The sequence below is a fragment of the Psammomys obesus genome, unplaced genomic scaffold (genome assembly GCF_907164565.1).
Source record: "Psammomys obesus unplaced genomic scaffold, mPsaObe1.curated_primary_1811, whole genome shotgun sequence".
Classification (NCBI taxonomy): domain Eukaryota; kingdom Metazoa; phylum Chordata; class Mammalia; order Rodentia; family Muridae; genus Psammomys; species Psammomys obesus.
In genome coordinates this window covers 17,261,865-17,285,048 of record NW_026585580.1, presented here as the reverse complement: position 1 = coordinate 17,285,048, position 23,184 = coordinate 17,261,865, and the positions used below count along the sequence as shown (strand labels likewise).

At 46.6% G+C, this 23,184-nt stretch overlaps 1 protein-coding gene across 1 annotated transcript in view; it reads right to left on the bottom strand.

Annotated features, from left to right (window-relative positions):
- Positions 1-21,537, bottom strand: part of Il1rl2 (interleukin 1 receptor like 2) — a gene marked incomplete in the record, with an annotated part of 33,572 nt that extends 12,035 nt beyond the window's left edge. Inside the window, 9 exon segments of the mRNA XM_055607618.1 lie at positions 770-906; positions 1,587-1,716; positions 5,268-5,339; positions 8,100-8,262; positions 17,652-17,847; positions 19,368-19,602; positions 20,317-20,386; positions 21,038-21,163; positions 21,386-21,537. Coding sequence (XP_055463593.1) covers positions 770-906; positions 1,587-1,716; positions 5,268-5,339; positions 8,100-8,262; positions 17,652-17,847; positions 19,368-19,602; positions 20,317-20,380 — 997 coding nt within the window.
- Positions 21,538-23,184: the final 1,647 nt, after the last annotated feature.

Sequence of the window (23,184 nt, the reverse complement as noted above, 5' to 3'; positions counted from 1 at the left end):
ACACACACACACACACACACACACACACACACACACACACACACACACGGCATTTCCCAAGGTGTCTTGTACACTCCCCTTGGCAGGTTTTGAGTTTACAGTTACTCTCAAGACTCTGCCCTACCTTGCACTCTCTCCAACGGACTATCCAAATGACAGGAAAACAGGAGGTGGGCCTGGAGCTAGGAATTAGGGATTAGCAGGAGCAGGAGACAGGGAAGAGAGGGTCATGGTGGTACGTGGGATTCGTGTGTAAAGATGATGAAAGGAAAAGAAAAAATGCGAAAGAAATCTTTAGTCCTTGAAAATGAACAAGAAAGAAAACAGCTCTGTGCAGCTGGGAGGCCTCCTGTTTATGCATCCTATTTATAGATAATGTCACAGAGTTAAGGGTAAAAAAACAAAAGGTAAACATTATATTTGTACACCAACTTGCTTATGATAAAATAAAGCTGAAAGTCACAAATAAATGACTATAAACACTGAGCAATTTGGTTACAAAGGGAAAACTCCATTTTCTGGAATTTTGGTGCATAAAATCTCAATGTCTATGAAGAGGGCTTTGCCAAAAGTACTTTGATAGAATCACAGCTTCATCCCAAGCCAGCCGTCAGACACGGCAGCATCTTTAATGAAATGGTGCCCCTGAGTTCTCTGTTTTGTAGCTCCTGCTGCCTCCTACTGAGCACATGGCATCATGAGAAACTAGAACTAGATGAGAAATCTTTAAACCTTCTCTGCCCACCGTTCTCAGCGCTCTGGGCGTTACCTGGGAGTTTCAGCATGATGTAGGCCGCGGACACTCCAGCGTGGCACGTGAAAGGACGGCCATAGTCCTCCATTTTCACTTCTAAGAATGTTATGTTCACCGTATAGAAAATGTCATCCTTCAGAGACACGTTGGTTCTAGGGAGGAGAGAGCTAGCCGTTACCACGTGGGCCAGGCTCACCCAGCATAAGGAAAGGTGCATCTTCAGGAAATACTACGTTTGTTTGTCTCCCTAGAAAACTCTGGGTCAATCTTTTACAAACACAGGAGTGACTCTAGCCATTGAGGTCCCGTAGCTGTAAAGTTTCTTCTTCACAGTCTCGAGAAAGTGGCTCTGCTAACCACAGCCCCCGGGCAGCACTGACGGGCTCTTCCACTCCCCAGATTATATCCCAACGTGTCCACGCACTGAGCCTGGCCAGTGCCCTGATTTCACCTACTTCAGAGCCTAGCGCTAGGCTGTGTTTGCACACCAAGGGTTGCACGCCCCTCCCCCCAGGAAGCCTGGGTGGTCTCTGCTTTGGAGCTCCACGCTAAAGGCAGGCAGCTCACGACCTGAGTGTGAGTGGGGTGGGGGGCGCTGGACGTGATCGGCAGATGGCTTGCGTGGATGCCGGTTCTCTAAGGCACGGTTCACGTCTCGCTGAAACCGGTTCAGCTGAAAGCGTAAGCATCCCGCACTGGGCAGAGCCAGTGTCTGCCACACAGCACACACACAGTGATCACTAAAGGACGAAGCCAAGGGCGGGAGTGAGGAGGGGTGGGGCTGTGGGCGGGGCTGTCCGGCTGGAGCAGGTGGAGGAAGCCCTGCACTTACTCGATTCCCTCCTGGACGCGTCTGGAGTGGCGGTAGTAGTGGTCCACCAGTGTGTCGTTGACTTTCCAGCAGCGCAGGTTCGTGTTCCCCTTCGAGTCGGTTATGTTACAGTCCACGATGAGCAAGGAGCCTGGAGCATCAGGGATGGGACACCCACTGAAGGCGCTGTCCGCAGCAGACCCAGACGCCGCCCTAGGGGTCACCTCTGCAGACACACACACACACACACACACACACACACACACACACACACACACACGAGAGACGGACGTGCCTGCTGCTCCACCCCCGACATGTGTGCCGCCCCCCTCGTTCCCTCAGGACTCCGCTGTGTGTTGGAAATAACTCAGCAAAGAAGAGAAGTGCAAGGTGCTCCTTGATGATGAAAAGTCAATTCAGATAGCCGAGGGCCTCACAGGTCGCGAGCTCAGGCTGCCTCCTCCCTGGTCCAGGGCTAGCCCCTCCTTAGCACATGGCCCCTGAGCCCATTCTCCTCTTTCCCTCATCCTGCATCCCCCAAATCATGTTTAGCAGTTCTGTCTTGGCTTCATCCCACCTTTCAGTCTGTAAGGCCTACTTCAGCTTTCAGGAGGAATTTTCATTCTGTGTGGTATTCTACAATCCGCTCTGCCGTGTAACGCCCTCGGTCAGCACCATGGGGCACAGCTAAACACCAGTGCCTGTAACACGGTAAACGAGGAAAACGGGCAGCTTCAGAGTGCAAGGCTTTCCCTCGGCCCTTTCCTCCTTCCTGGTGCGGCCATGCACGCTCACCCCCAGGCTTCTACTGCTTGGCATTTACTCCTGCGCTCATGCTTGCCGAGACGTGTGTTTGTAGCGGAACATGCTACAGCCTAGGTATTCTTGCTAAAATCACTGCCTTCTCATCGGTGCTGTATGTTCTTCGGATGTTTGTTTGGTGGGCCTTCTGGGAACGCGCTTGTGTGTCTCCCGAGGCACACATGAACCACATTTCGTGTATATACAGGTCTATGTGCACATGCGTGCAAATGGTTCACAGAACTTCTCCAGCATTGCTGTTGGCCACGTGTAACGGTCAGTTCACAAGTTTGTCACGTACCGTTTGCTAGAGGGGTGACTCAGGCTGTGCTCCCAGCAGCGCTGTGGTGGCTTCCTGTTGCTTTATCTACGTATCAGTACTAACGCTCAGACCACTGTACTAATGTCCAGACTCTGAATGTAATTTGTATTTCTCCACGCTGCACATGAGCAAACCACCACCTTGCATCTTATTGGTCACGAGGAGGCTATTGCTTGAACATGGTTCATTTTCCCTCTTCTCTGAGGTCCTGTTTTCCTTATAAATGTGGAAAGGTTTTGGTGAGCTCTTATAAGCATTTTCTTCTGCTCCAAAGTTTTTTTCTACATTTAGTATTGTCTTGTAACGAACAGAAATTCAATTTAACAGCATCTTACTTATGCACTTTCCCTTTACAACTCTGAGGGGTTTTTTTTAGTGCCAATTTTAAAATGTCATTTATTACTTCAAAATCATGACATTGTTTTCCTAGAGATGTATTGTTTTGAATACCATATTCATGTCTACAATCCACCCAGAGTTATTTTTATATGATGTGAGGGAGAGGTCAAATTTTATTTTACTCTATATTTTATCTAATAGGCAAGTACTATTTTTTTAAACAATTTTAATTTCCCAGCCCAGAATGGTCATAAGGTAGCATACACCTAAAACCCCAGCACTCAGGGAGATGGGGGGAAGGAGATGGGAGTTCAAAGCCACCTGAGCTACATGGAGCTCTTTGAAAAGATTATAATTTATCTACTTTTCTGTAGAGTCTCTTTCTGATCTTTCTCTTTCATTATTATTTTTTATGCTAACTACAAACAGTATAAATTTGTTAGCCTCCTAATACATCCTGATACTGTTAGTCTTCCAATCTAGCTCTTCCTCAAATCCATTGAGTCTTTATAAAGCCAAGAAACTGGTAGAAAGCCATAGAAGAGGTTACAGTAACCTGATTTTTAAGATGCATTGTGATAACTATAAAAGGTCAGCATTGACTACTGTACACTTCCCCCATGCGGACAAGGTTTAAGGCCATGTTATATTATCAGCCACATATTCAAAATTGAAACTTCATCATTACGTCTCTACTGGCCTGTAATAAAGCTATTGCCATAACATCTGTTTTGATATCAACCTCCTTATACCAATATTCTTGGGAAAGTGCCTTGGTGTCTGAGAGATGGGCAATGGAAGGGAGCACTCAACAGGACAAACATTTGCCAACATGTACTTTTCTATAGGACCTGTGTCCGGAAGGAAGCAGTCTGGGAGACTCATGAGCAAAACATGTTACCATCAAGATACTATGCCAGTAACTCAGACATGTAAAACTGGCTTTGAAGGGTTTTATTGTAGTATAATAGTCTTTTTTTAAAAAATGCTAGTTATTGTGGCACTTAAGATAATTTTCTTAGAAAAGCTAAGTAGATGAACGATCCTTCGACATAATTCCGTTTACCCTCATTCTTAACTCCAATTTCCCTGACTCTCTCATGTGTGTTTCTGTGTGTGTGTGTATATGTTTGGGTATAGGTCTATGTTCCCGTAAGTTCAATGTGCAGGGCAATGGTGTGCACACGTGTGAGTCGCACGTGCAGGCAAATTACATGGAAACAGCTGCTCTGCCTTGTTGTATAATCCAGTTGTATTATTCTTGTATTTCTAAGACTTTCAGCCTTATGTATTTGGTACATGGTGACATAAAGTGTTTTTTCTCTAGACCTGGCAGAGCACTAACTGGGAAAGCTGGTGCAGGAACACTAAAAATTCGAGGCCTCCTTTTAGTGAGACCCTGTCTCAAAATAAGACATGAAAGACTTGGGAATAAAAGCCAGTGGTAGATTGCTTGTCTAGTGTGTGTGAGGCCCTAGATTCAATCACCAGTATCAGCAAAAGTATTTTGAAAGGCATTGCAGTTTTAATTACAATAAAATGACTCAATTTGTTTTTTTACCATTTGGGGTTTTGAAAGATTATTGTTAGGTTGAAACAGCAAATGATTTTCATAATTGTTTGGAAGTCACACCTTGCTAGTGCAGTTATTTTTAATCTTTGGGATCATGCACTATTTGCGTGTCTTTTTTGAAAAAGCGTGCTTTTGGACCAATAAAATCCTAACTGAATTATGGTATTGAGTGAATCTGAGGAGTTTCCTTTTAATGAAGCCTTAGCTTAACTACTATGTTTATTTATTGATGCTATCTTTATATTTAAATAAAACATGTGAGCCCCTATTCTGAAGCACTGATATATATATTTTGGTCTTTTACTGTGTAAATGGAGGATATAATATAGCCATTTGCCTCGCTCCTTGAATATACTTTCCAATACGAGATAATCCAGAATTCCTGATCCGGATTACTTAGTAGCGGTAGTTTTGCATTTCAGCAACTGTGTCTGTTTTCATTGCCTTTGTGCAAACAGATTCACAGAAGTCAGTGAGACTCACAGCGCTCAGCGCTAGGACGTGCCACCACAGTTTCCCAAGCACAGGCTCACTTCGATACGCCTCCTAGTGAGCTCCAGCACACCCAGAGTTGGAAATTAGACATGTAGAGAGGTTGTGTCCACCACGGACATTTAAGGCAGCCATTGACACAAGTGCGGGCAACGGCTCCAACAGCTCTGCTTACCAGGCTGAACTTCAATGGAGTTGTTTTTTGGATATGTGATATTAGGAATCCTTCTTCCAGATACAACTTCCTCTGACAAGAAATCACACCAACAAGAACTTGCATTAGAACCACAAAAAGAAAGCACTCCCCAGAAACCAAATGTAATGGAGCAAAGTTCAGCAAGAGAAGGCCTTCATAAACACTGGTCAAGAAAAGCCAAAATGCAACGGTATGATGTTCAGGATGACCAGAATACTGCTGCTTTCTGGACAGCTTGCACTTCATTACTCATGAGCAGAAATCAGCACCACTGCGGGTCACACACGTCAACTCAGGAGGCCATTGTAGTCAGCAGCTTCTTCACCACCCGTGACCGTTCCTCACCGCGCAGCCTAACACATTTTACCCTCTAAGCTCTCACACGCTGATCCTCTGTCTTCACTTCTGAACCACGTATTTTTTATTCTCTACTCCTTCCAGACCATCTTGCCCACACACAGCTTGAATAACCTCCTAAAGACAGTCTGAACTCCAGAACTCCCTCTGAGCTCCAGGCCTGCAGAGGGAACGGCTTACACCATTTCTCTGCTTGCATGCTCATGCTCAACTTGCTAAAGACCAAACCTCTCCTACAGCTCTTTTCCCCTTGAGCTGTCTTGTTTCATTGACTAGCGACACCTTCCACCAAGAGCATACACCCAAAGGCCTAGAACATATGCCTCCATCTTCCCTTTGACTTAACTGACTCTGAGAGGCAGATGCTTCCCCTCTGGAGATGCTCCGACAGTGTCTGCATCTCCTCATCGCCCATGTCACAACGGTGCCTCTGCCTGCATGATACTTCACCCGTGCGTCTGCACCTGGACCTCACCCCTGCCCTGTTCCCGGAGGAAGCAACAGTGGCGGCCAGGCAGCTGCTTCCGAAGTAAAAAGCACAGGAGCACAGCAGACCATTCTCACGTCATCAACCCAACGGCTGCGCACCCTTGTTCTGAGAGTAAGATCCATACAGCTTTGGGTTTCAGACTCCTCTCAGGCCTCACTCCTGACTGGTTCTATACCCTCATTGCTTGCCATGACCTCATCAGCCAAGCCCAACTTGCTGGTTTTCCTTCTCAGACACAACATCTTGTTCTGAGGCCTCCACAGCTTCTTGTCTTCTGTCCGGAAACATGCTGGCCATTCTACCAATCTATGAGCCGTTTCCTGACTGTCAGCACGGAATAACCCCCGCTGCAGCGACACATCCCACAGTGGATTAGCATCTGTCTCTGATTCCCCTGGCTCTCAGTCCAAGCTTCATCCTGGCATTCCCAGCCATTTCCCCATCATTGTTTTCTCTCTGCCTAGCATGGGGCCCTGCTTTCTCCCAAAGCAGCCTCATGATTCATAACTGTATGAAAATGTCGGTTCTACCAACGTGGCACGAGGATTTGTAGGTTCAGCAACTTCTTAGAAATTCAGCCTGTTAGGAAATGTCCTCAGCTGCTCGTGTAAGACTAAAGGCACGCACAGTCCGTTATCCAGTCAGTGACGGGATCTGTGCCTGGAAGAGGGTGGGGCTCCAAATACAGACAGGATGAGGGCCTGCTTCCAGAAGACACCGCCATTAGGAAAACTAAGAGCAGGACAATCCCAAAACCAGCTGCAATTGGTTTTCTTAACGAAGAGCTGGAAACTTAAAATCGAAGTGCTTCCAGAATATTTAAATTTCATGGTTTCAGCTAAGAGCAGCGCAAGGCAAGCCAGGCAGAACTGTGAAGGAAGAACAAGGCTGAGGTGCGGAGAATGGCCGAGTATCTGCAATAAAGAGTCCACACTGAATTGCCCTGGGGCAGCTGCAGGGAAGCAGCAGGAGGCCACCATGGGAGCAAACAGCCCCAGGGTAAAACTCCACTGAAAAAGTTAAGCCCCCTACGGACAGAGCCCAGCACCCACATGGTGGCTCACAACCACCTGTAACTCCAGATCCAGGGGATCTGACACCCTCTTCTAGGCCCTTTGGTCGCAAGGCATGCAAAAGACACGCAGACACATATGAAGGCAAACGCCCATCCATATAAAATAAAAGTAAATTCGAAAGAATGAGAAAGCTGTATTTTCTTAGGCGCAGCAACAGACACGAAGGCGCAAGAGGAAGAAGAAGCCAAGAAAACAGGACTTCTCACTCGCTGTGGAGGAAAGAAGAAACAGTGCTTGCCTGGGCACCGAAGGCCAACGTTCTGGCGCTGGCTCTGGTTTTAATCAGCCCAGTGAGTTGCTCCCTTCCAGACTCTGCACGAATATGCTTGAGCTGAACCTCTGAGGCTCTTTGGCCTCATCTAATCACTGCCTTGCTACGGTCTGCAGATTATCCTGTGTTCAAGGACATGGAACGCCAGCGACTCGGCTGCTCTCGGGGAAACTGGCCCGATGAAAACAGTAGGTTTTCTGAGAAGCCTCCCCGGAGACCCTGACCTCTGCAGAAGCTGAGGCTAGGGGAGCCAAGCCTGGGACAGCCAGCACAATGCTCACAGCCGTGGGGAGGACAGGAAATGAGGGTATTTTTAACACTGTCTGCCGTTCTACTCTGTGCTGGACGATTATGCTGTGCTGGGCACCCAGGACAGTCCCCTCTTACGTGATGGCTTTGAACGCTCCCCAGCTAAGAGCTTGGAATATTTTGGTTTTAAAGTAGGAAAAACCATGCTGTGAGTGCCCCTTTGTCCCACTCTCTAGCCCTCTGCTCTGACGTAGAGGGGATCTGCCCCCCTCCAGCAAAATCAAGAGCCAATCTCCAAAGCCGGAAGCCTGCAGCCAGCCAGCTCCCCCAAGGCTGCGAGCCGGGCAGCAGTACTTGAGAAAACCTACCGCCTTGCACAGCGATGTCATTCCTGGCCGTGAACTGTCTCCCCAAGTGTGTCAGTCTGGCTGAGCATGCGTAGCTCCCACCGTCCTCTGCAGTAACGTTGTTCACGAAAAGCCTTGTTCCTGAAGGGACGTGCCGCTTCCCCGCTTTAATCTCTTCACAGCCCTAAAGGCACACATGCAAGAACTGAATGAGTACCAAGAACTCCGGTCACTTCGTCGGTTAGCGCGGCCCTGTGAACTACCGCGGCCATCAACCTGTGGCCACAGCCCCTTTGTGGTCGTGTAGCAGGTATTTGCATTACATACAGTTTGCAACAGCAGAAAAACAGAGTTACAAAGTAGCGACAAAATACGTTTATGGTTGGGGTCACCACAACATGAGGAACTGCACTAAAGGGCCATAGCATTAGGAACACTGAGAACCACTGCTCAGTATCTTCACGGTCACCTACAACTAAGCCTTAGACAGGAACAGTGTAACCAGAAGACAATGCATGGTAGATAGGTAGATAGATAGATAGATGATTAGATACATGACAGATAATAAAATAAATAGATAGATAGATAGATGATAGACAGATGATAGATAGGTAGATAGATAGATAGATAGATAGATAGATAGATAGATAGATAGATGATAGACAAATGATAGATAGGTAGATAGATAAATAGATAGATAGATAAATAGATAGATGATTAGATAGATGATTAGATAGATGACAGATAATAAAATAGATAGATGATAGACAGACAGATGATAGATAGATAGATAGATAGATAGATAGATAGATAGATAGATGATAGATAGGTAGATAGATAAATAGATAGATAGATAGATGATTAGATAGATGACAGATAATAAAATAGATAGATAGATGATAGATAGATAGATAGATAGATAGATAGATGATAGATAGATGATTAGATAGATGACAGACAGATAATAAAATAGATAGATAGATAGATAGATAGATAGATAGATAGATGATAGATTATAGATAGACAGATGATAGATAGATAGATAGATAGATAGATAGATAGATAGATAGATAGATAGATAGATAGATGACAGACTGATGACAGACAGATATTAAGACAGTGGGACTAATGGACAGATTGAGGTTATTGTGCCAGTCACTTTTTGTCACTTTGACAAAAGCACTTGGTATAAACAACTTTAAAAAGACAAGATTTAATGTACTTGGGGCTTCAGAAGTTTTTTTCTGTCATTTGGAAGTGTGTGATGGAGTACTGAGAGCATAGCATGGAGGCCGTGCCTGCAGGAACAGGTTTTCTCTCCTTCCTGTCTCGTGGGGAACATGGCCTATGGGACGGCACCACCCACATCCAGGACAGGTACTTCCCTCTTACTAATCTTCACTGGAAGCGCCCTGACAGACACACCCAGAGGTGTTCTTTAAATTCTTTAGCATTTCTCAATAAAATCAGGCTGGCAGTCAACATAGAGAGAAAAAGGAGGTGGACACTTACGACTTAGCAGGAGAGAGAGAGAGAGAGAGAGAGAGAGAGAGAGAGTGTGTGTGTGTGTGTGTGTGTGTGTATCTGTGTATGTGTCTGTGTATCTGTGTGTGTCTCTATGTGTGTCTGTGTGTGTATTTGTGTGTCTGTGTATTTGTGTGTATCTGTGTGTGTGACTGTGTCTGTGTGTGTATCTGTGCATGTGTGTCTGTGTGTGTGTCTGTGTATGTGTGTGTGACTGTGTCTGTGTGTCTGTGTGTGTGTGTCTGTGTATGTGACTGTGTCTGTGTGTGTGTGTGTGTGTGTGTGTGTGTGTGTGTGTATGAATGTACAGCTTTGTATTTTGAGGCAGCAGTGACGTGGCCTGGCTGCTGGCCAACAAGCCCCAGGAGTGTGGCAGTCTCCCAGGCACCACCACACCCAGCTTTTCCAGATGTGCTGATGAGGATCAAACAAGGTCCTCATGTTTTCAAGACAAACATCTTGCAAGTGAGCCACCATCCATGCTCCAAAAGCTCACTTTGTCAAGCTAAGCAACTACTCATGCACCCACTTCCAGACTCCTGCTCAGACCTGCTCCTCTTCCTTTGAGAAGCCCCATTCTACAGAGAGGCTGCTTGGCTAGCTGAGTCCATTTTGTAAATTTAAATATTTGAGCTCCTCTCTTTCGCAGCACTGTGAGAGGCATCAGCCAGCAGGAGTTAGATATATTTGCTATCCTCAGGAAGCTCACAACTAGTAGATAAAACAGAAAATCCTAATTTAATGAAAACGTAACCAATAATCCGTTACACTTTCTCACTTAGCAAGCTTCAGGTAAATCCATCCTTATTCTCTACCCCCAAAAGAGGAGAAAAATCTATGTAGCATGGAAAAGTCAATAAATAATGTCAGAGTGCTTCTTTACAACGTAAAACTTGTCTTCCCGGATTTCTACATTGCTCCAGCAGATACTCTACAGGGAAACTCGAATTATCATTGGATAGTGGCTCACTAAGATGGGACCTACTATTAGGGATTGGATGGATGAAGGCATCGCCCCTCATACGAAAACCAGAGCCTTGAATACAAAAGGCATTCAGATGAGTGCTGGGAAAGTTAGTTATTTTCATAGTTATCAATATCCTATGAAATAGAGGGGACAAGAAGCCATTTCCATGGTTCCCTAGAGCTTGGTACATTTACAGTCTGCATCTGTTGACACATCGAAGCTGGTCTCAGAGGCACTGAAGTGTGTCACTGTCGCATCAACGAAAAACATCAACACTGACCGAGCACAAACTCACGTTTGAACTTTCCTCTTCCCTCCCCGCGTCTTCCCTCTGTCTGTAGTCTGTGGTTTGGGGTTTGTCTTAAGTTTGCTGCTAAAGTCCTGCTCTACCTCTGCATGGTACAGAGTCAGAAAGCCTGAACTTCAACAAACTCTGTCCTGGAGAGTCCTCAGCGAGAGAGTCCGGGGCACAGCCTGCTGCACGCTGAGCACCCTGTCCTGACTCGTTCCTTCTTCCTTACATCCAAATCACCAGTCACATTAACACTTACCCTTGCTCCATAACGGTCATCCGGCCCCTTTACCGTGCCTGGCAGTCCTACTTTCCAATCTACTGGAGGGTACAAACTTTCTACTGCTTCGATTTCTTTTCATTTCGGCAGAATATCTCATTGTCAAGATTTAAAATATAAATAATGGCAATCGCTGCCATTCTGCTGTTTCCCAGCCTGATTGTTATGGAGAGGCATTGCGGATGAAAACATAGTATCTGACATGGTAAGAGAGTGGAACTTTCGCTGGACCATGTAGCCAAGTTACCCAGGCACCTTCAGATCTCTGAGGACTAGCCTGTGTCCTGCGAGTGCTCAGCCCATGTGCCTAACCTACACTGGAGAGAACAGGGTGACAACTAGCCTTGCTTGGATCACTCCCCGGGCCCAGGGAACAGTGCACGCAGGGGTGAGTGTGGTGGTGGTGAACTTGGAAACGTCCAGCAGGTGCGGAACAACCGCATACAACACTCATCTGCCATAAGTACTAGGAATAGCACACAGGTGTAACATGATTTCTTTTTCCTTTATGTGACACCAACACATTTTGGTGCCTCAGAGAATGTCTTTAATGCTTAAAACTCCTTCATTTTTTTTTTTCAGAAGATGATAAGATACTATTTCATACTGAGCTGAAATAATTGAAGGCTGGTTGTGGATGAAGAAACAGGTCAATAATTGTTGAAGACGTCACTGTGAAATTCATAAAAATAAAAATTAATAACAAATGCTTGATTCAAAAAAATAATAAGGATAAGATAGGGGGAAAGTTTACAACCAGAACGATAAATGAAAACCAACAGCAAAAAAGTTCAAAGGTAACACACCTGTAACCCCTGAAAATAAGAGGAGTAAAAAAATCCCAGCTTGGAGATGCTAAAGGCCCAAACGCCGCTACCAAAAGATAAATATGCCCTAAGAGTAGACAAATGCAGACATAAATGCATCAAAAGCATAATGCAGACAAGATTTTGCGAAGTCAACAACCACACTAAGCTATGCTAACACTTCTAAGTCTAACTAAGAGAGTGAGGGGAAGTGTAAGCACACTGACTTCCATAACACAGGCCACAAGCCCAGATCTCAGTGTTTCCATTCCCTTCCACACGCAGGAAACGTTTGTGGAAGTTGAACATGTGCTGGTCAAAAGTCAGCCTCAAATGTCAAAGTTCTGAGATAACACAGACTGTGCTCTCTGTCACAGACAGAAAGTTTACTCTTGAAAAATACCCAAACACTGCCACATTTGCAAATTATGCTGTTCTTCAAACACATCTAGAGCCCAGGGAAGAAATCACCAGGAAAATCGGAATGATCTGAGCAGGTTGCTTAGAGAATGAGAGGTCAAAACCGGCAGAGGTCAACCAAGACACAGTTTAGAAGGAAGCCACAACCTTAAATCTATACATTAGAAACTTGGGTTTAATGATAGAAGAGTCTGTCCCACAATGTTCATAAAATAATAGCAAATTAAACCAAAAATCAAATACAGGGGTGGAGAGAACTAGACAAGAACAGAAACTGATGATGATGCAAACAAACAAACTAATAAAAGAGGATTTATGCGGTCTGCAGCTAATCCTCTGGCAACAATGACAAAACTTGACAAACTCCCAGAGAGAGTAATGAGTAAGAAACAAGAGAGAAAGTAGAGCTGCAAGACACTGGAAATTAAAACCCTATGGACATTATTAAAGAGAAATTAAAGTATATTTTAATAGTATTGATGTACCAAAATAAGAAATTCTAAGTGAGCACAGCACATTGACTCTGTCACACACAGAACTGGGTAGAACCAATAGCTCTTCAGCTGTTAAAGACAACTGTACATGTCACTGAAAACTTGTCCCCGAGAAAGTCCAGGCCCTGAGTGATGTCACTGCTAAACTCCATATATGTGGAACAGAGTAGCTGATGCGTTTATTACTTTCTAGTTTCTTCTGAAGACCCTAAACATTCCTAGAGTAAAGAAAACTGACATTCCGTCCTACTTACTATACAAAGACAGGCTGCCTGTGTATGAAAATCTGACACAGACATAACACGGGGACGAAAGCTCAGAACAGCGTCATTCATGACGCAAAGATAAAACTCCAAAAAAAAAAAAAAAACTGTAGAGAGTGAAATGTGATGGTGCTTACACACCATGCTGATGGAGTCCAGGAAGGGAACGACACCGTAAGATCCCGAGAGTCGCTATTTGTTTATTTAAATGAGAATGGCTCTATAAGCTCATATGCTTGAGCACATGGTCTCCTGTTGGTGGAATTATTGGGAAGAATTAGGAGGTGTGGCCTTCTTGGTGCTTTGTAAACACCTTCTTGGCATTTTTGCAAAATTTAACATGGGTTCATAACAAAAAAATCAAAGCCAACTCTGGAAAATTCCCTACTCTGATAAAGGACGTTTGTTAAAAGGTGTGTTGCTGTGGGTGGGCTTGGTTTCAAAAGCCTATACCTTCTCAGTTAGTGTGTGTGTGTGTGTGTGTGTGTGTCTGTGTCTGTGTCTCTCTCTCTCTCTACTTCTCTCTCTTTCCATCTCACACTTGTGAGCAGATGTGAGCTGTCAGCAGCACGCCTTGCCTGCCTGCCTGCCTCCATGCTTCCCGCCATGATGAACTCACCCTCTGGAACTGTATTTTATAAGTTGTATTGGTCACGGTGTCTCTTCACAGCAATAGAAAAGTAACCAAGACATTATTCACTACATTTAAAGAGGAAAAGGAAAATCACATGAACAGTCAAAATAGTATTTTTGTAAAATTTAACATGGATTCATTAAAAAAAAAAAAAAATCAAAGCCAACTCTGGAAAATTCCCTAGTCTGATAAAGGGCATTTGTGAAAATCCTAACTATCCGGTAACAGGGGAAGGTTGGAAGCTTTTCCTTCAGTATAAAGACACAGAAGCTCGTTGTTATCACTTCTGGGGTGTCAGCTGGAGCACCGTGGTCTCACTGGAGGGTAAACTCCTGAGCTGTTCTACCTTTAGAATGAGGGAAGGGAAGACAAGAGGAACAGATACAGAAAGAGATGAAGTGAAGCTGTCGTCAGTCTGGAAACCTGACTGTGTACGTGCCAAAGCACAAATAACCAACATGCACACTGGGTTAAGCAGATGAAGTCACCGAGGTTGCTAGGCACCAGGCCAACGGAAGAAAGGGAACTGTTCCCCTATAACAGCACACCACAGAATAGGAAGCCACAACCGCAGCATGGCAGTGGCGCCAGAAAACATCAGTTCCCCGGGAATCAGTTAGCATTAGCAACGGATCTACACAGAAATAATGTTAGAGGGGAGAATGACACGGTCACAACTAAAAAGACTCAAAATTGTGAAAGCTATCAACCTTTGATAAGATTATAAATGCCACCATTTAATTGAAATGGAAAATATTATACTTTCTGAACAGGATATATATATGAATGTATATGTGTGTGTATACATATATATATATACATATATGTACATTCTTCATATACAGGAGAAGCTCAAAGGATACCATGAAAAGGAATCTTGCCATATTGCCAACAAAGGTACAGCTAAATTTCAGAAAGCTTGCTGTAAAGATGAAGAGACGCATTGGGAAACTGAGTACAGAGGAACGATGGCTGCCCAGCACAGGAGAACGTGAAGGAGAGAGGGTGTGTAGAGGACTTTCACAATAGTAAGAAAGCAAACAGAACAAAGCACACAAGAAAGTGCTCGGAACCGGCGCCACGCACAGATATCAGCCTGATGGAAGTTGGAACTGCTCTACAAAGCAGGGAAGAAAATCCTGATGAGTTATGAATCCACATAGAGAAAAGTTAAATTAACTGTGACCCCAACTAACACTACGCAGTTAAAAGGGGTGGGGAAAAGAAAGCACACACACACACACACACACACACACACACACACGTACACGAGCACCGGCCTGCGCTCATATGCAATCACCAACGAGCACACTCAACACTGTCATTTATCAGGGACGGTAGTAAAGACAGAATAGCTGGTCTGAGTCTGAAAGCGGAGACTGTAAAAAGCAGGGCTGCAGGAGCTCAGGAGCAAAGCCCCTGCCTGGGTTCCCTCCCCAGAACTGAGGGTGAAGGGAGAGGAGGGAGAGCGGGCCCATTACTCCCTTTGCTGTCAGATCCAGAAACGCTAGAATGCTGTCGGCAGGCGGTCAGATGCTCTGTCACCCCACTGCTCCACTTCTCTGCAGACCACAAGCATATGTGGCCCCAATGGTGTGCACAAGGAGGGCCAGACAAGCTTTGCCTCTAACTGGAAACAACAGTCTGACCCTAACGATGAAGCGCTAAACAACAATTAAAATGGACGGTGGCTTGGAAGCACAGACTGCAGCGGACGGTTCTCACAGCTTTCCTATTGTCCAAGAGGCTAAATACAAAATTCTGTGTGCAGATGATTCAAGCGTGACCTACAGAAACAAGCAGAACCAACGTGAGAGAGTCCAATTAGGAAAGCACGGATCCTGGGAATGAGGAAGGCACAGGGTTCCGGTTTTCGTTTGTTTGACAGTAACGGGGCAGTGTTTGAAGCCATTGGTGACAGCTAACTTTGATGCTGGTGCGAAGTGCAGCTAAAAACGTGTCCACTTTCTGACCATACTTGGCTGTCTGTCTGCCATTCATCTATTTTCTGTGGACATTTCAGAGAGAGAGTTTGAGTCAGGGTTTCTCTGTGTAGCCCTGGCTGTCCCGGACTCACTCTGTGGACCGGGCTGGCCTCGAACTCAGAGATCCACCTGCCTCTGCCTCCCAGAGTGCTGGGACTACAGGTGTGTGAAACTGCACCGAGCTTCTAGGTACATATTTTGAGCTTTAATGAAAATATTTTAAGGCATGTCCCAGGGCAAAGAAATGTGTAAAATCTATGTTAGCAATAAAACAGGGAGAAAAATTAATAGCCAAAGATATAGATAGATCTGAAGAGGATTCAGAAATGGACAATAAACTGAACAATGTTCAGTCCCATTAATTAAAGGGAAACGATAGGGCAGCATTTCATGCTCACCAAATTGATTTGTTTTTTGGGGTTTGTTTGCTTGCTTGCTTGTTTTGAGACAGGGTCTTTCTACGTAGCCCTGTTTGTTCTGGAACTCTCTATGTCGACCAGACTGGCCTTGAATTCACAAAGATCTGCTTGCTTCTACTTCCTGAGTCAAACTGATTTTTGAAAACTGAAATTTACTTGCAAAGATATCCTAAGCTTGACAGAAATCACTGATAGTCCTACTGAGTCAAACTGATATAAAATTTTGGAAGCAACTTGTGACATTAGTGAAACAGAATGAATTATTTATCTGCACCTTTATCACCTAGCACCCCTGAAAACCTCCCACTGTCAAAGACACAGAAGACAGGTGAAAGGACACTCGTTTCCACAAGAGGAGGCAGAGAGCCTAAGCGGTGGTAGAGAAGATCACAAAGGGCCAAGCTGGCCTTCGCAGAGGCTTTGCTCTGAAGGACAAATTGTTCCTGTACCGGTGGTTAAGCTGAGGGAAAGAGAGCATGAGAGTGGGTCTGTGTCCTGTAACACGGTCTACACTGGATCTCCACTGCTGAAGTGCATGGAAAGAGAAGAGATGATAATTTGCCAGAATGGATGAAACTTTCAATGAAATGCATCGTTTCCTAGGAAACGAAATCCTACCAAAATTCAACAAAGGAAAACGTAAGACATTTCCATAATTTTGTCACCACAGAATAAGTGGGGGGAGGGGCCAACAGGTAAAAAAAAAAAAAACAAAAACATAAAGCACTGGTCCTCAACCTGTGAGCCGTGACCTGACCAGTCTCACATCCGACATTCTGCGCATCAGATATTCAGGTTACAATTTGTCTCAGGAGCAAACACAGAGTGATGAAGTAGAAATGAAAATAATTGTGCAGTTGGGGGTCGCCACAGCATGAGGAACCTTCACAAAGGAAACTCATGGCCCAAGTGGCTGGACTGAGGACAAAGGGGCCTGCAGAGGGGGTGAGCTCCAGGGCCAAGCTGTGCCTTGTCTGTTGAGACACAGCCAGGATAAAGGGAAAGCAGGATGGAGAAAGGCGAGCATGGAGAACCCTGTTCACATTTCACAGGGAAGCATGAACATGCATGTTAATTTTCACATGTGGTACCGTATGAGGCTGTGATAGGAAAACTGATGGCGGCGGTCACCTGCTGGGGCCACGTGCGGTGAGCAGCAGGGGCCGGGCCGGCAGAAGCAAGCTTAGGCATGAGGATGAGCAATTAGTAATTTTCAAAGCAACCAGACGTCAGCGCCGTTCTAACAAACCACTGTGAGTGAAGCTGGTAACAGCGAGAGCTGGAAACGGATAACAGGGGTGGAAAGAGGGTACAACAATATTCCACTAAAAGCAATTGCCAGGATTGTTGTCCAAGGACACCAAAACATACAGCAAGTCTGCCCTGAAAGGTCCCATTTACCCTTTAAAAGGTGGGTTTTGTGTAAGAGGAGAAGACAGTGTCAACAGGGTGACGGTGGCGTTTCACCTTGTCTTGTTGTTGTTTTTACCTTATACCACTTTACCGAGTCCAGCACACAACTGTCTGGGAAGTACAGGTGACAGTTCAGACTGCCAGAATTTCCTATGGGTAACGTCTGTCGGTACACATCTGGCGAGTTTATGGGACTCTCCATGGAAGGGTCACACCAGTGTTTTCTAAAAACGGTTAGGTTTACAGCTATTCGGTAACAGTTGTGGGCATTCCTGTAAAACAAACAAACAAACCAGCAGGAGATGTGTGTAAACCCTCTGCCTCCAGTATAAAGTAACAAGCAACCCACAAACCAGGCGCCACCAAGGATAGGTGGTATTCAAGCAGGGTGGACACTGGAGCATGGGCCTCTTGAACTGCTTCCCTGAAGGGACTCTAGGGTGCCTACACTACACTTCAGCCACCAATGTCATCGACACTTGTTCAGGAAGAAACACCTGACAAACCAACACATTGCTGAAATTCACAGCGACTGCCTGTGCTTCTGAACAACACTGCCGGGCGTGAAAATCAAAGACCATAAGCTGCTCCAAGTTAGCAGCGGTAAAGCTGGGTCGGGACACACACAATTTACAGGTGTGTTGTCAGTCAGGACTGAGTGGAAAGCCACAGAGTCACAGCTCTCTGGCCAAGGGTGGTTTACAGGTGGGCTTTAATGAAGTCTTGAAGTCTTGAAAAAGCTTTACAAACTGTGAAGGGGGGAGGGAGGGAGGAAAGGAAGGAGAGAGGGAGAGAGGATGGGAGGGAGGGAGAAAGGGAGGGAAGGGGGAGGAAGAGAGACAGGGAAAGGGAGGGAGGGAGGGAAGAAGGGAAGAAGAGAGACAGGGAAAGGGAGGGAAAGAGGAAGGGAGGGAAGGAGGGAGGAAGAGAGACAGGGAAAGGGAGGGAGGGAGGGAGGGAGGGAGAGAGGGAGGGAAGGAGAAACAGAGGAAGGGAAAAGGAGCGAGGGAGGAAGGAAGAGAACACAACAAGGCATTTCTGCTGGGGCTTGTGCTTTCCCGCTGACTATGGTACCTCCAAGGACAATTGTCTTTCAGGAAAGCAGCTCAGTGGGCCACTGCCACTCAGTACCATTTCTTCTGGCACAGAGGCTCATGTAGGCTCTACAACGCTCCCAGGTTTTCCAACTTTTAAATGTCTGCTCTAAGCAGATTCCTTATGCAAAGTGTCTGAATGAGGCCCTTTTGGGCCTGGGTCAGCCAGTTGTCAAAACACTTGGGACAGTCTCGGGAAATGCCAGCAATAGGATGGATGAACACATTTTATAAGCTGGTCTGGCCTGAAACCTCATTTCCATGAAAAAGATGCAACCTGTGCTCCAAAATGATTTATAAATCTGTTCTGCTTCCGGACGTGCTTGCTGGATGTCACCTCGTACCAGCTTAAGGCCACCCTGTATTTGTGCTCCCTTGCTTGTCTTTAAGAACAGTCTTGCTGCTGTGGTGCAGTGGTGTTCACCTGTAATCCCAGCACTCGAGAGGCAGACGCAGGTGGATCTCTGTGAGTTCAAGGCCACCCTGGTCTACAGAGGGAGTTTCGGGGCAGCCATGGCTACAGTTGTGGTGGCTCACATGTGTCATTTCGTGCTTCGGGGCCTGTGTAAGTTGGAAGCTGGTCTAGGGTACGTAACATGTCTCAAAACTAAAGGCAACAATACCCACGTTCTTAAGAGTAGAGAGAGAAATGGAGAGGGAAGCTTGCAAATCACTTCTACCTTAACTGAAGGACCTACCTTATAACACACTGGTAAATGCCGGAGTCCCCCTGGGCCAAGGGAAGAAACAAAATCCAGGACTGGTCCTGGTGGATTCTGAGGCGTCTGTTGTCTGACACTGGACTTTTGTTGGGTGTTCGGTACCATTTCAGGCTGACCACCCCACTCGTCACTGTAGCGAGCGTGCAGTTGAGAGCGAAAGGCTGGCCCTCTGGCTTCACCTCATGGTCCATGTCAGTGTCCCTACACTTACCTCGGGAAGTAAAGAAAGGCACAAGAAATAGCATGACAGAAAACTGGCATCATTGTTCACTTGAGGACATATATTGCTCTGGTCAATGTGAAATTTTATTTAGGGGTTTGTTCAGTTTGGGAGTTCCCCAAAGTAGCCCAGTCGTTTAGAAGATAATGCTTAGGTCTCCTAATGTGCATAAGAACCAGGCTTCCCCAGGCCCCTCCGAAAATGCTCCAGTCCCTTTGCCCTTGCTCTTCTGCCCACCTCACAGCACAGATCCATGCTGGTCATCTTGAATAAAAGGCCCCCATCCCATCGTGGATGGTGGATTTAAGACAGCCTCCTTTAACGTCGTCTCTGCCAAGCTATTCTTAGGAATTTGTTCTGTGTCTGGTAGTTTTGGACCATAAAATAACCCTTTATATGAAACAGACGCCGCTAGTAGTCCGTCCGTTAGGCTTCAGATTTGAGTCTGCTTTCGTATTCGTGGACTTCTTCAAAACGCCTGGGTTAGTCCCAGGTTCCAAGGTGACAGGTGCGGCTGAGCACTTGGGGATGAACCTTTCCCCTTTCCCCACTTTTTGGACTCTGCCTACAATATCATCCGGAGGAAAGAGTGACTGGCCAGGCTGGGGCTTAGGCAATGCCCGTGAAGGTGAGTCAGGTGACTGGGGAGGAGTGACAAAGGGTGCCTACCAAGGGGAGACAGGCCTCTGGGACCCAAGGACTCACCTGCTGTCACAAAAAGTGGAAGCGCAAAAGACACCCCACAGAGCAGCAAGGATACCATCCCCATCGTGGGCTACACGGGAAAAAGAAGACGAGAAGTAAGGTGTGCGTGGGGGGGGGGAGGCTCAGACTCCTGAGACCCCAGAAACTCAGACTCCAACCCACCCTGGCACTGGCCCTTCCACTCTCCAGGAGGAGTCCTCCACGCTGGCCTCACCTGTTCAAGGCTGCCCCTTTCCCATCCCCTCTCCATTCCCCTTTTCTGTGCCAGACCTTCAGAAGCCAGGAAACCCACATTAGCCCGTGGAGGCGACCGGTGGGGAGGTTGGGGAACAGGGTCAGATTTGGTGGCATCTCTTTCCAAGTCGCTTGGAGCAAGCCAGGGCCTGGCGATACCCGCGCAGCCCCAACAGGCTGTGGACCCGCCCAGCTTGCGCCTGGGACGGTACCTGCCCGGGTCACAGGGGCTCTCAGATTCCCGCCGGCATCCAGGAAGGGCAGGGGCGCGCAGGAGTGGAAGAGGAGTCCAGCCTGAGACCCCAGCTCACCTTCCAGGACAGCATCGCCTAGCCGCCCCAGGGACGCTCGTTAACTCCCCTCTACCTTCCCCTTGCGACGATGATGCCTCTGGGGTCGCAGAGCTCAAGCCCCAGCCAGGGACCGGGTCCCGGGGAGGGGAGGGGGGATCCCCGCCGCAGCCCGGGCCGCGAGCTCGCTGACTCACCTTCCCCAAGAGCAACAGGACAGACGGAATCCGTCCCGAGAATGGCGTTCAGTTCAGTGTGTTTTGCCTGATTCCGGGCCAGCACGTTCATCAGGAATGTCGGCTTAAATGGGCTCCAGATCGATGCTAAAAAAAAAAGAAAGCAAACCATCCTTTCCTTTCCAGACCCTTTCTGAGCGGCTCTGACCTGCCCAGCCTGGTACGGACTGCCCCGGAGGAGGGAGCCCTGCCACCTGGCTTCTGCGGAGGCTTTAACCCTGGGTCCCGAGCTGGCTCTTCCGCAAGCCGGTTTTCCGCAGGTGGAGCAGCGCTGCGGTCTGAACTTGCCCCACAGGGATGCCCCCGGACCTGCTGTCCCTCCGTGAGGCACCGAGAGCTCGCAGTGGCGAGAGACAGCACGCAAGCGCAGCGTTCTTCTTAGCCCAGCGTTCCGGAGGTCTTGTCCTGCGGAACCAGGGGCCAGGGGCGGCGGGCCTTGCAAGAAGGCCGCCCCATCTGACGAGCTGTCCCAGCTCGCCAAGTTAAGATGGGCCTGTCCTGGGCCAGAAGCACTCCCGGACCCAAGCCTTGCACTTCCGGGAGGATCTCTGTGTTGAAGACGTTTTCGATGCTCGCAGAATTAATCGCTGGGTTTGGATACAGAACAGATTTGAGGATTTGTAAGCGTTTCAATAAAAAACAAAAAGATGATGTTAAGCGAATTAAGAAACAGAAGAAATAGACATTTCGGGTTCTGCCTGTATGAAAATTAAACAAAAAGTCAAACGTCCGAGAGTGACGAGTGGGTGGCAAAGCCGGCAGGAGGAGGCCGGATTTAACCAGCGCACCCTGAACCCCAATGATGTATACAGTTAGCACAGAAGTGATGAAGGCTTAAGATAAAAATAGGACACGTTTGCAAGCAGAGCCTCCCGGAGAAGCTAAGGACGGAACTGAACATGAGCTTGGAGGTCGGAAGAACAACTTCAGCTTTGCGACGGCTAGAAGAAAGCTTGCTTCGGTGGAAACTTACTGAATTCAGTCTCTTCACTTGTCCCCTCCGCTTTTCACTTTCACGGCTTTCTCTCTAAGTGTGTGCCACACAGTTGTTGAGGGTTTCCTAATTCCAAACAAGCCGTGTCATGTAGGAATCTTCTCCCGGCTTCCTGAGTCTATCCGCTGATGCCAGAACTCTCCACCTTAAACTTGGTGCTTATTCTCCTCCCCCTCCCCCCTCCGTGTGTGTGTGTGTGTGTGTGTGTGTGTGTGTGTGTGTGTGTGTGTGAGAGAGAGAGAGACAGAGACAGAGACAGAGACAGAGACAGAGACAGAGACAGAAACAGACAGACAAGCAGAGAGTTCTTAAGAAATATGATGTATTCTTATGTAGGCTTTCTTAGTCACTGTATAAAATTTACATGACTTACTGTTCCAACTTTACATTTTGCCATTTATTATGAATAGCGTTGCTGTGACAGTTCTGGCAATGTCTTCTTACATGTTTGAACGCAGGTCCAGGGTTATTAGGACCCTGGATTATTAGGACTCCAGGATTATTATTATTAATTAATAATTAATATTATTATTATTATTATTATTATATTGGCTGGTTGTTGGAAACACAGCTTAGGGAACTGGGCCCCCGCTACAGCTTGCAGTCACTATTTTCTGGTAAATAAATTTAAAAACATATATGCAACTCTTAAGAAGCACATAAAGTAGCAAATATGATGAAGAGAGGAAGCAGGTGTCAGTCATACTGGTACTCTTCCTCCTGAACAGTGGAGTGGAGTCCACAGGAAGACGTTTGGGAGAAAAGCTTTTTTTTTTTCTTTTTTTGCTTTTTTTAAGGCTTATTTTATTATGTTTAATTATGTGTGTACCTCTGTGTCGGGTACATGCATGTGACTGAGGGTGACCAGAGGTCCAGAAGAGGGAATTAGGACCCTTGGAGGTGGAATTTCCCATAGTTGTGAGCTGCCTGATAAGGGTTCTAGGAACGAGCCAACAATCCTCAGCCAACAGTCATTTACACCTTTAATTGCTGAGCCAAAATCTCTGAAGGACAGAGCTCGGGGAGTTACAGAAAAGCTGAAAAGAAAGCAGTGTGGGTAAACAAAGGAATGAAAGTAGGTGGGGCCCGGAGGACACCGGGCCAGAGAGCAACA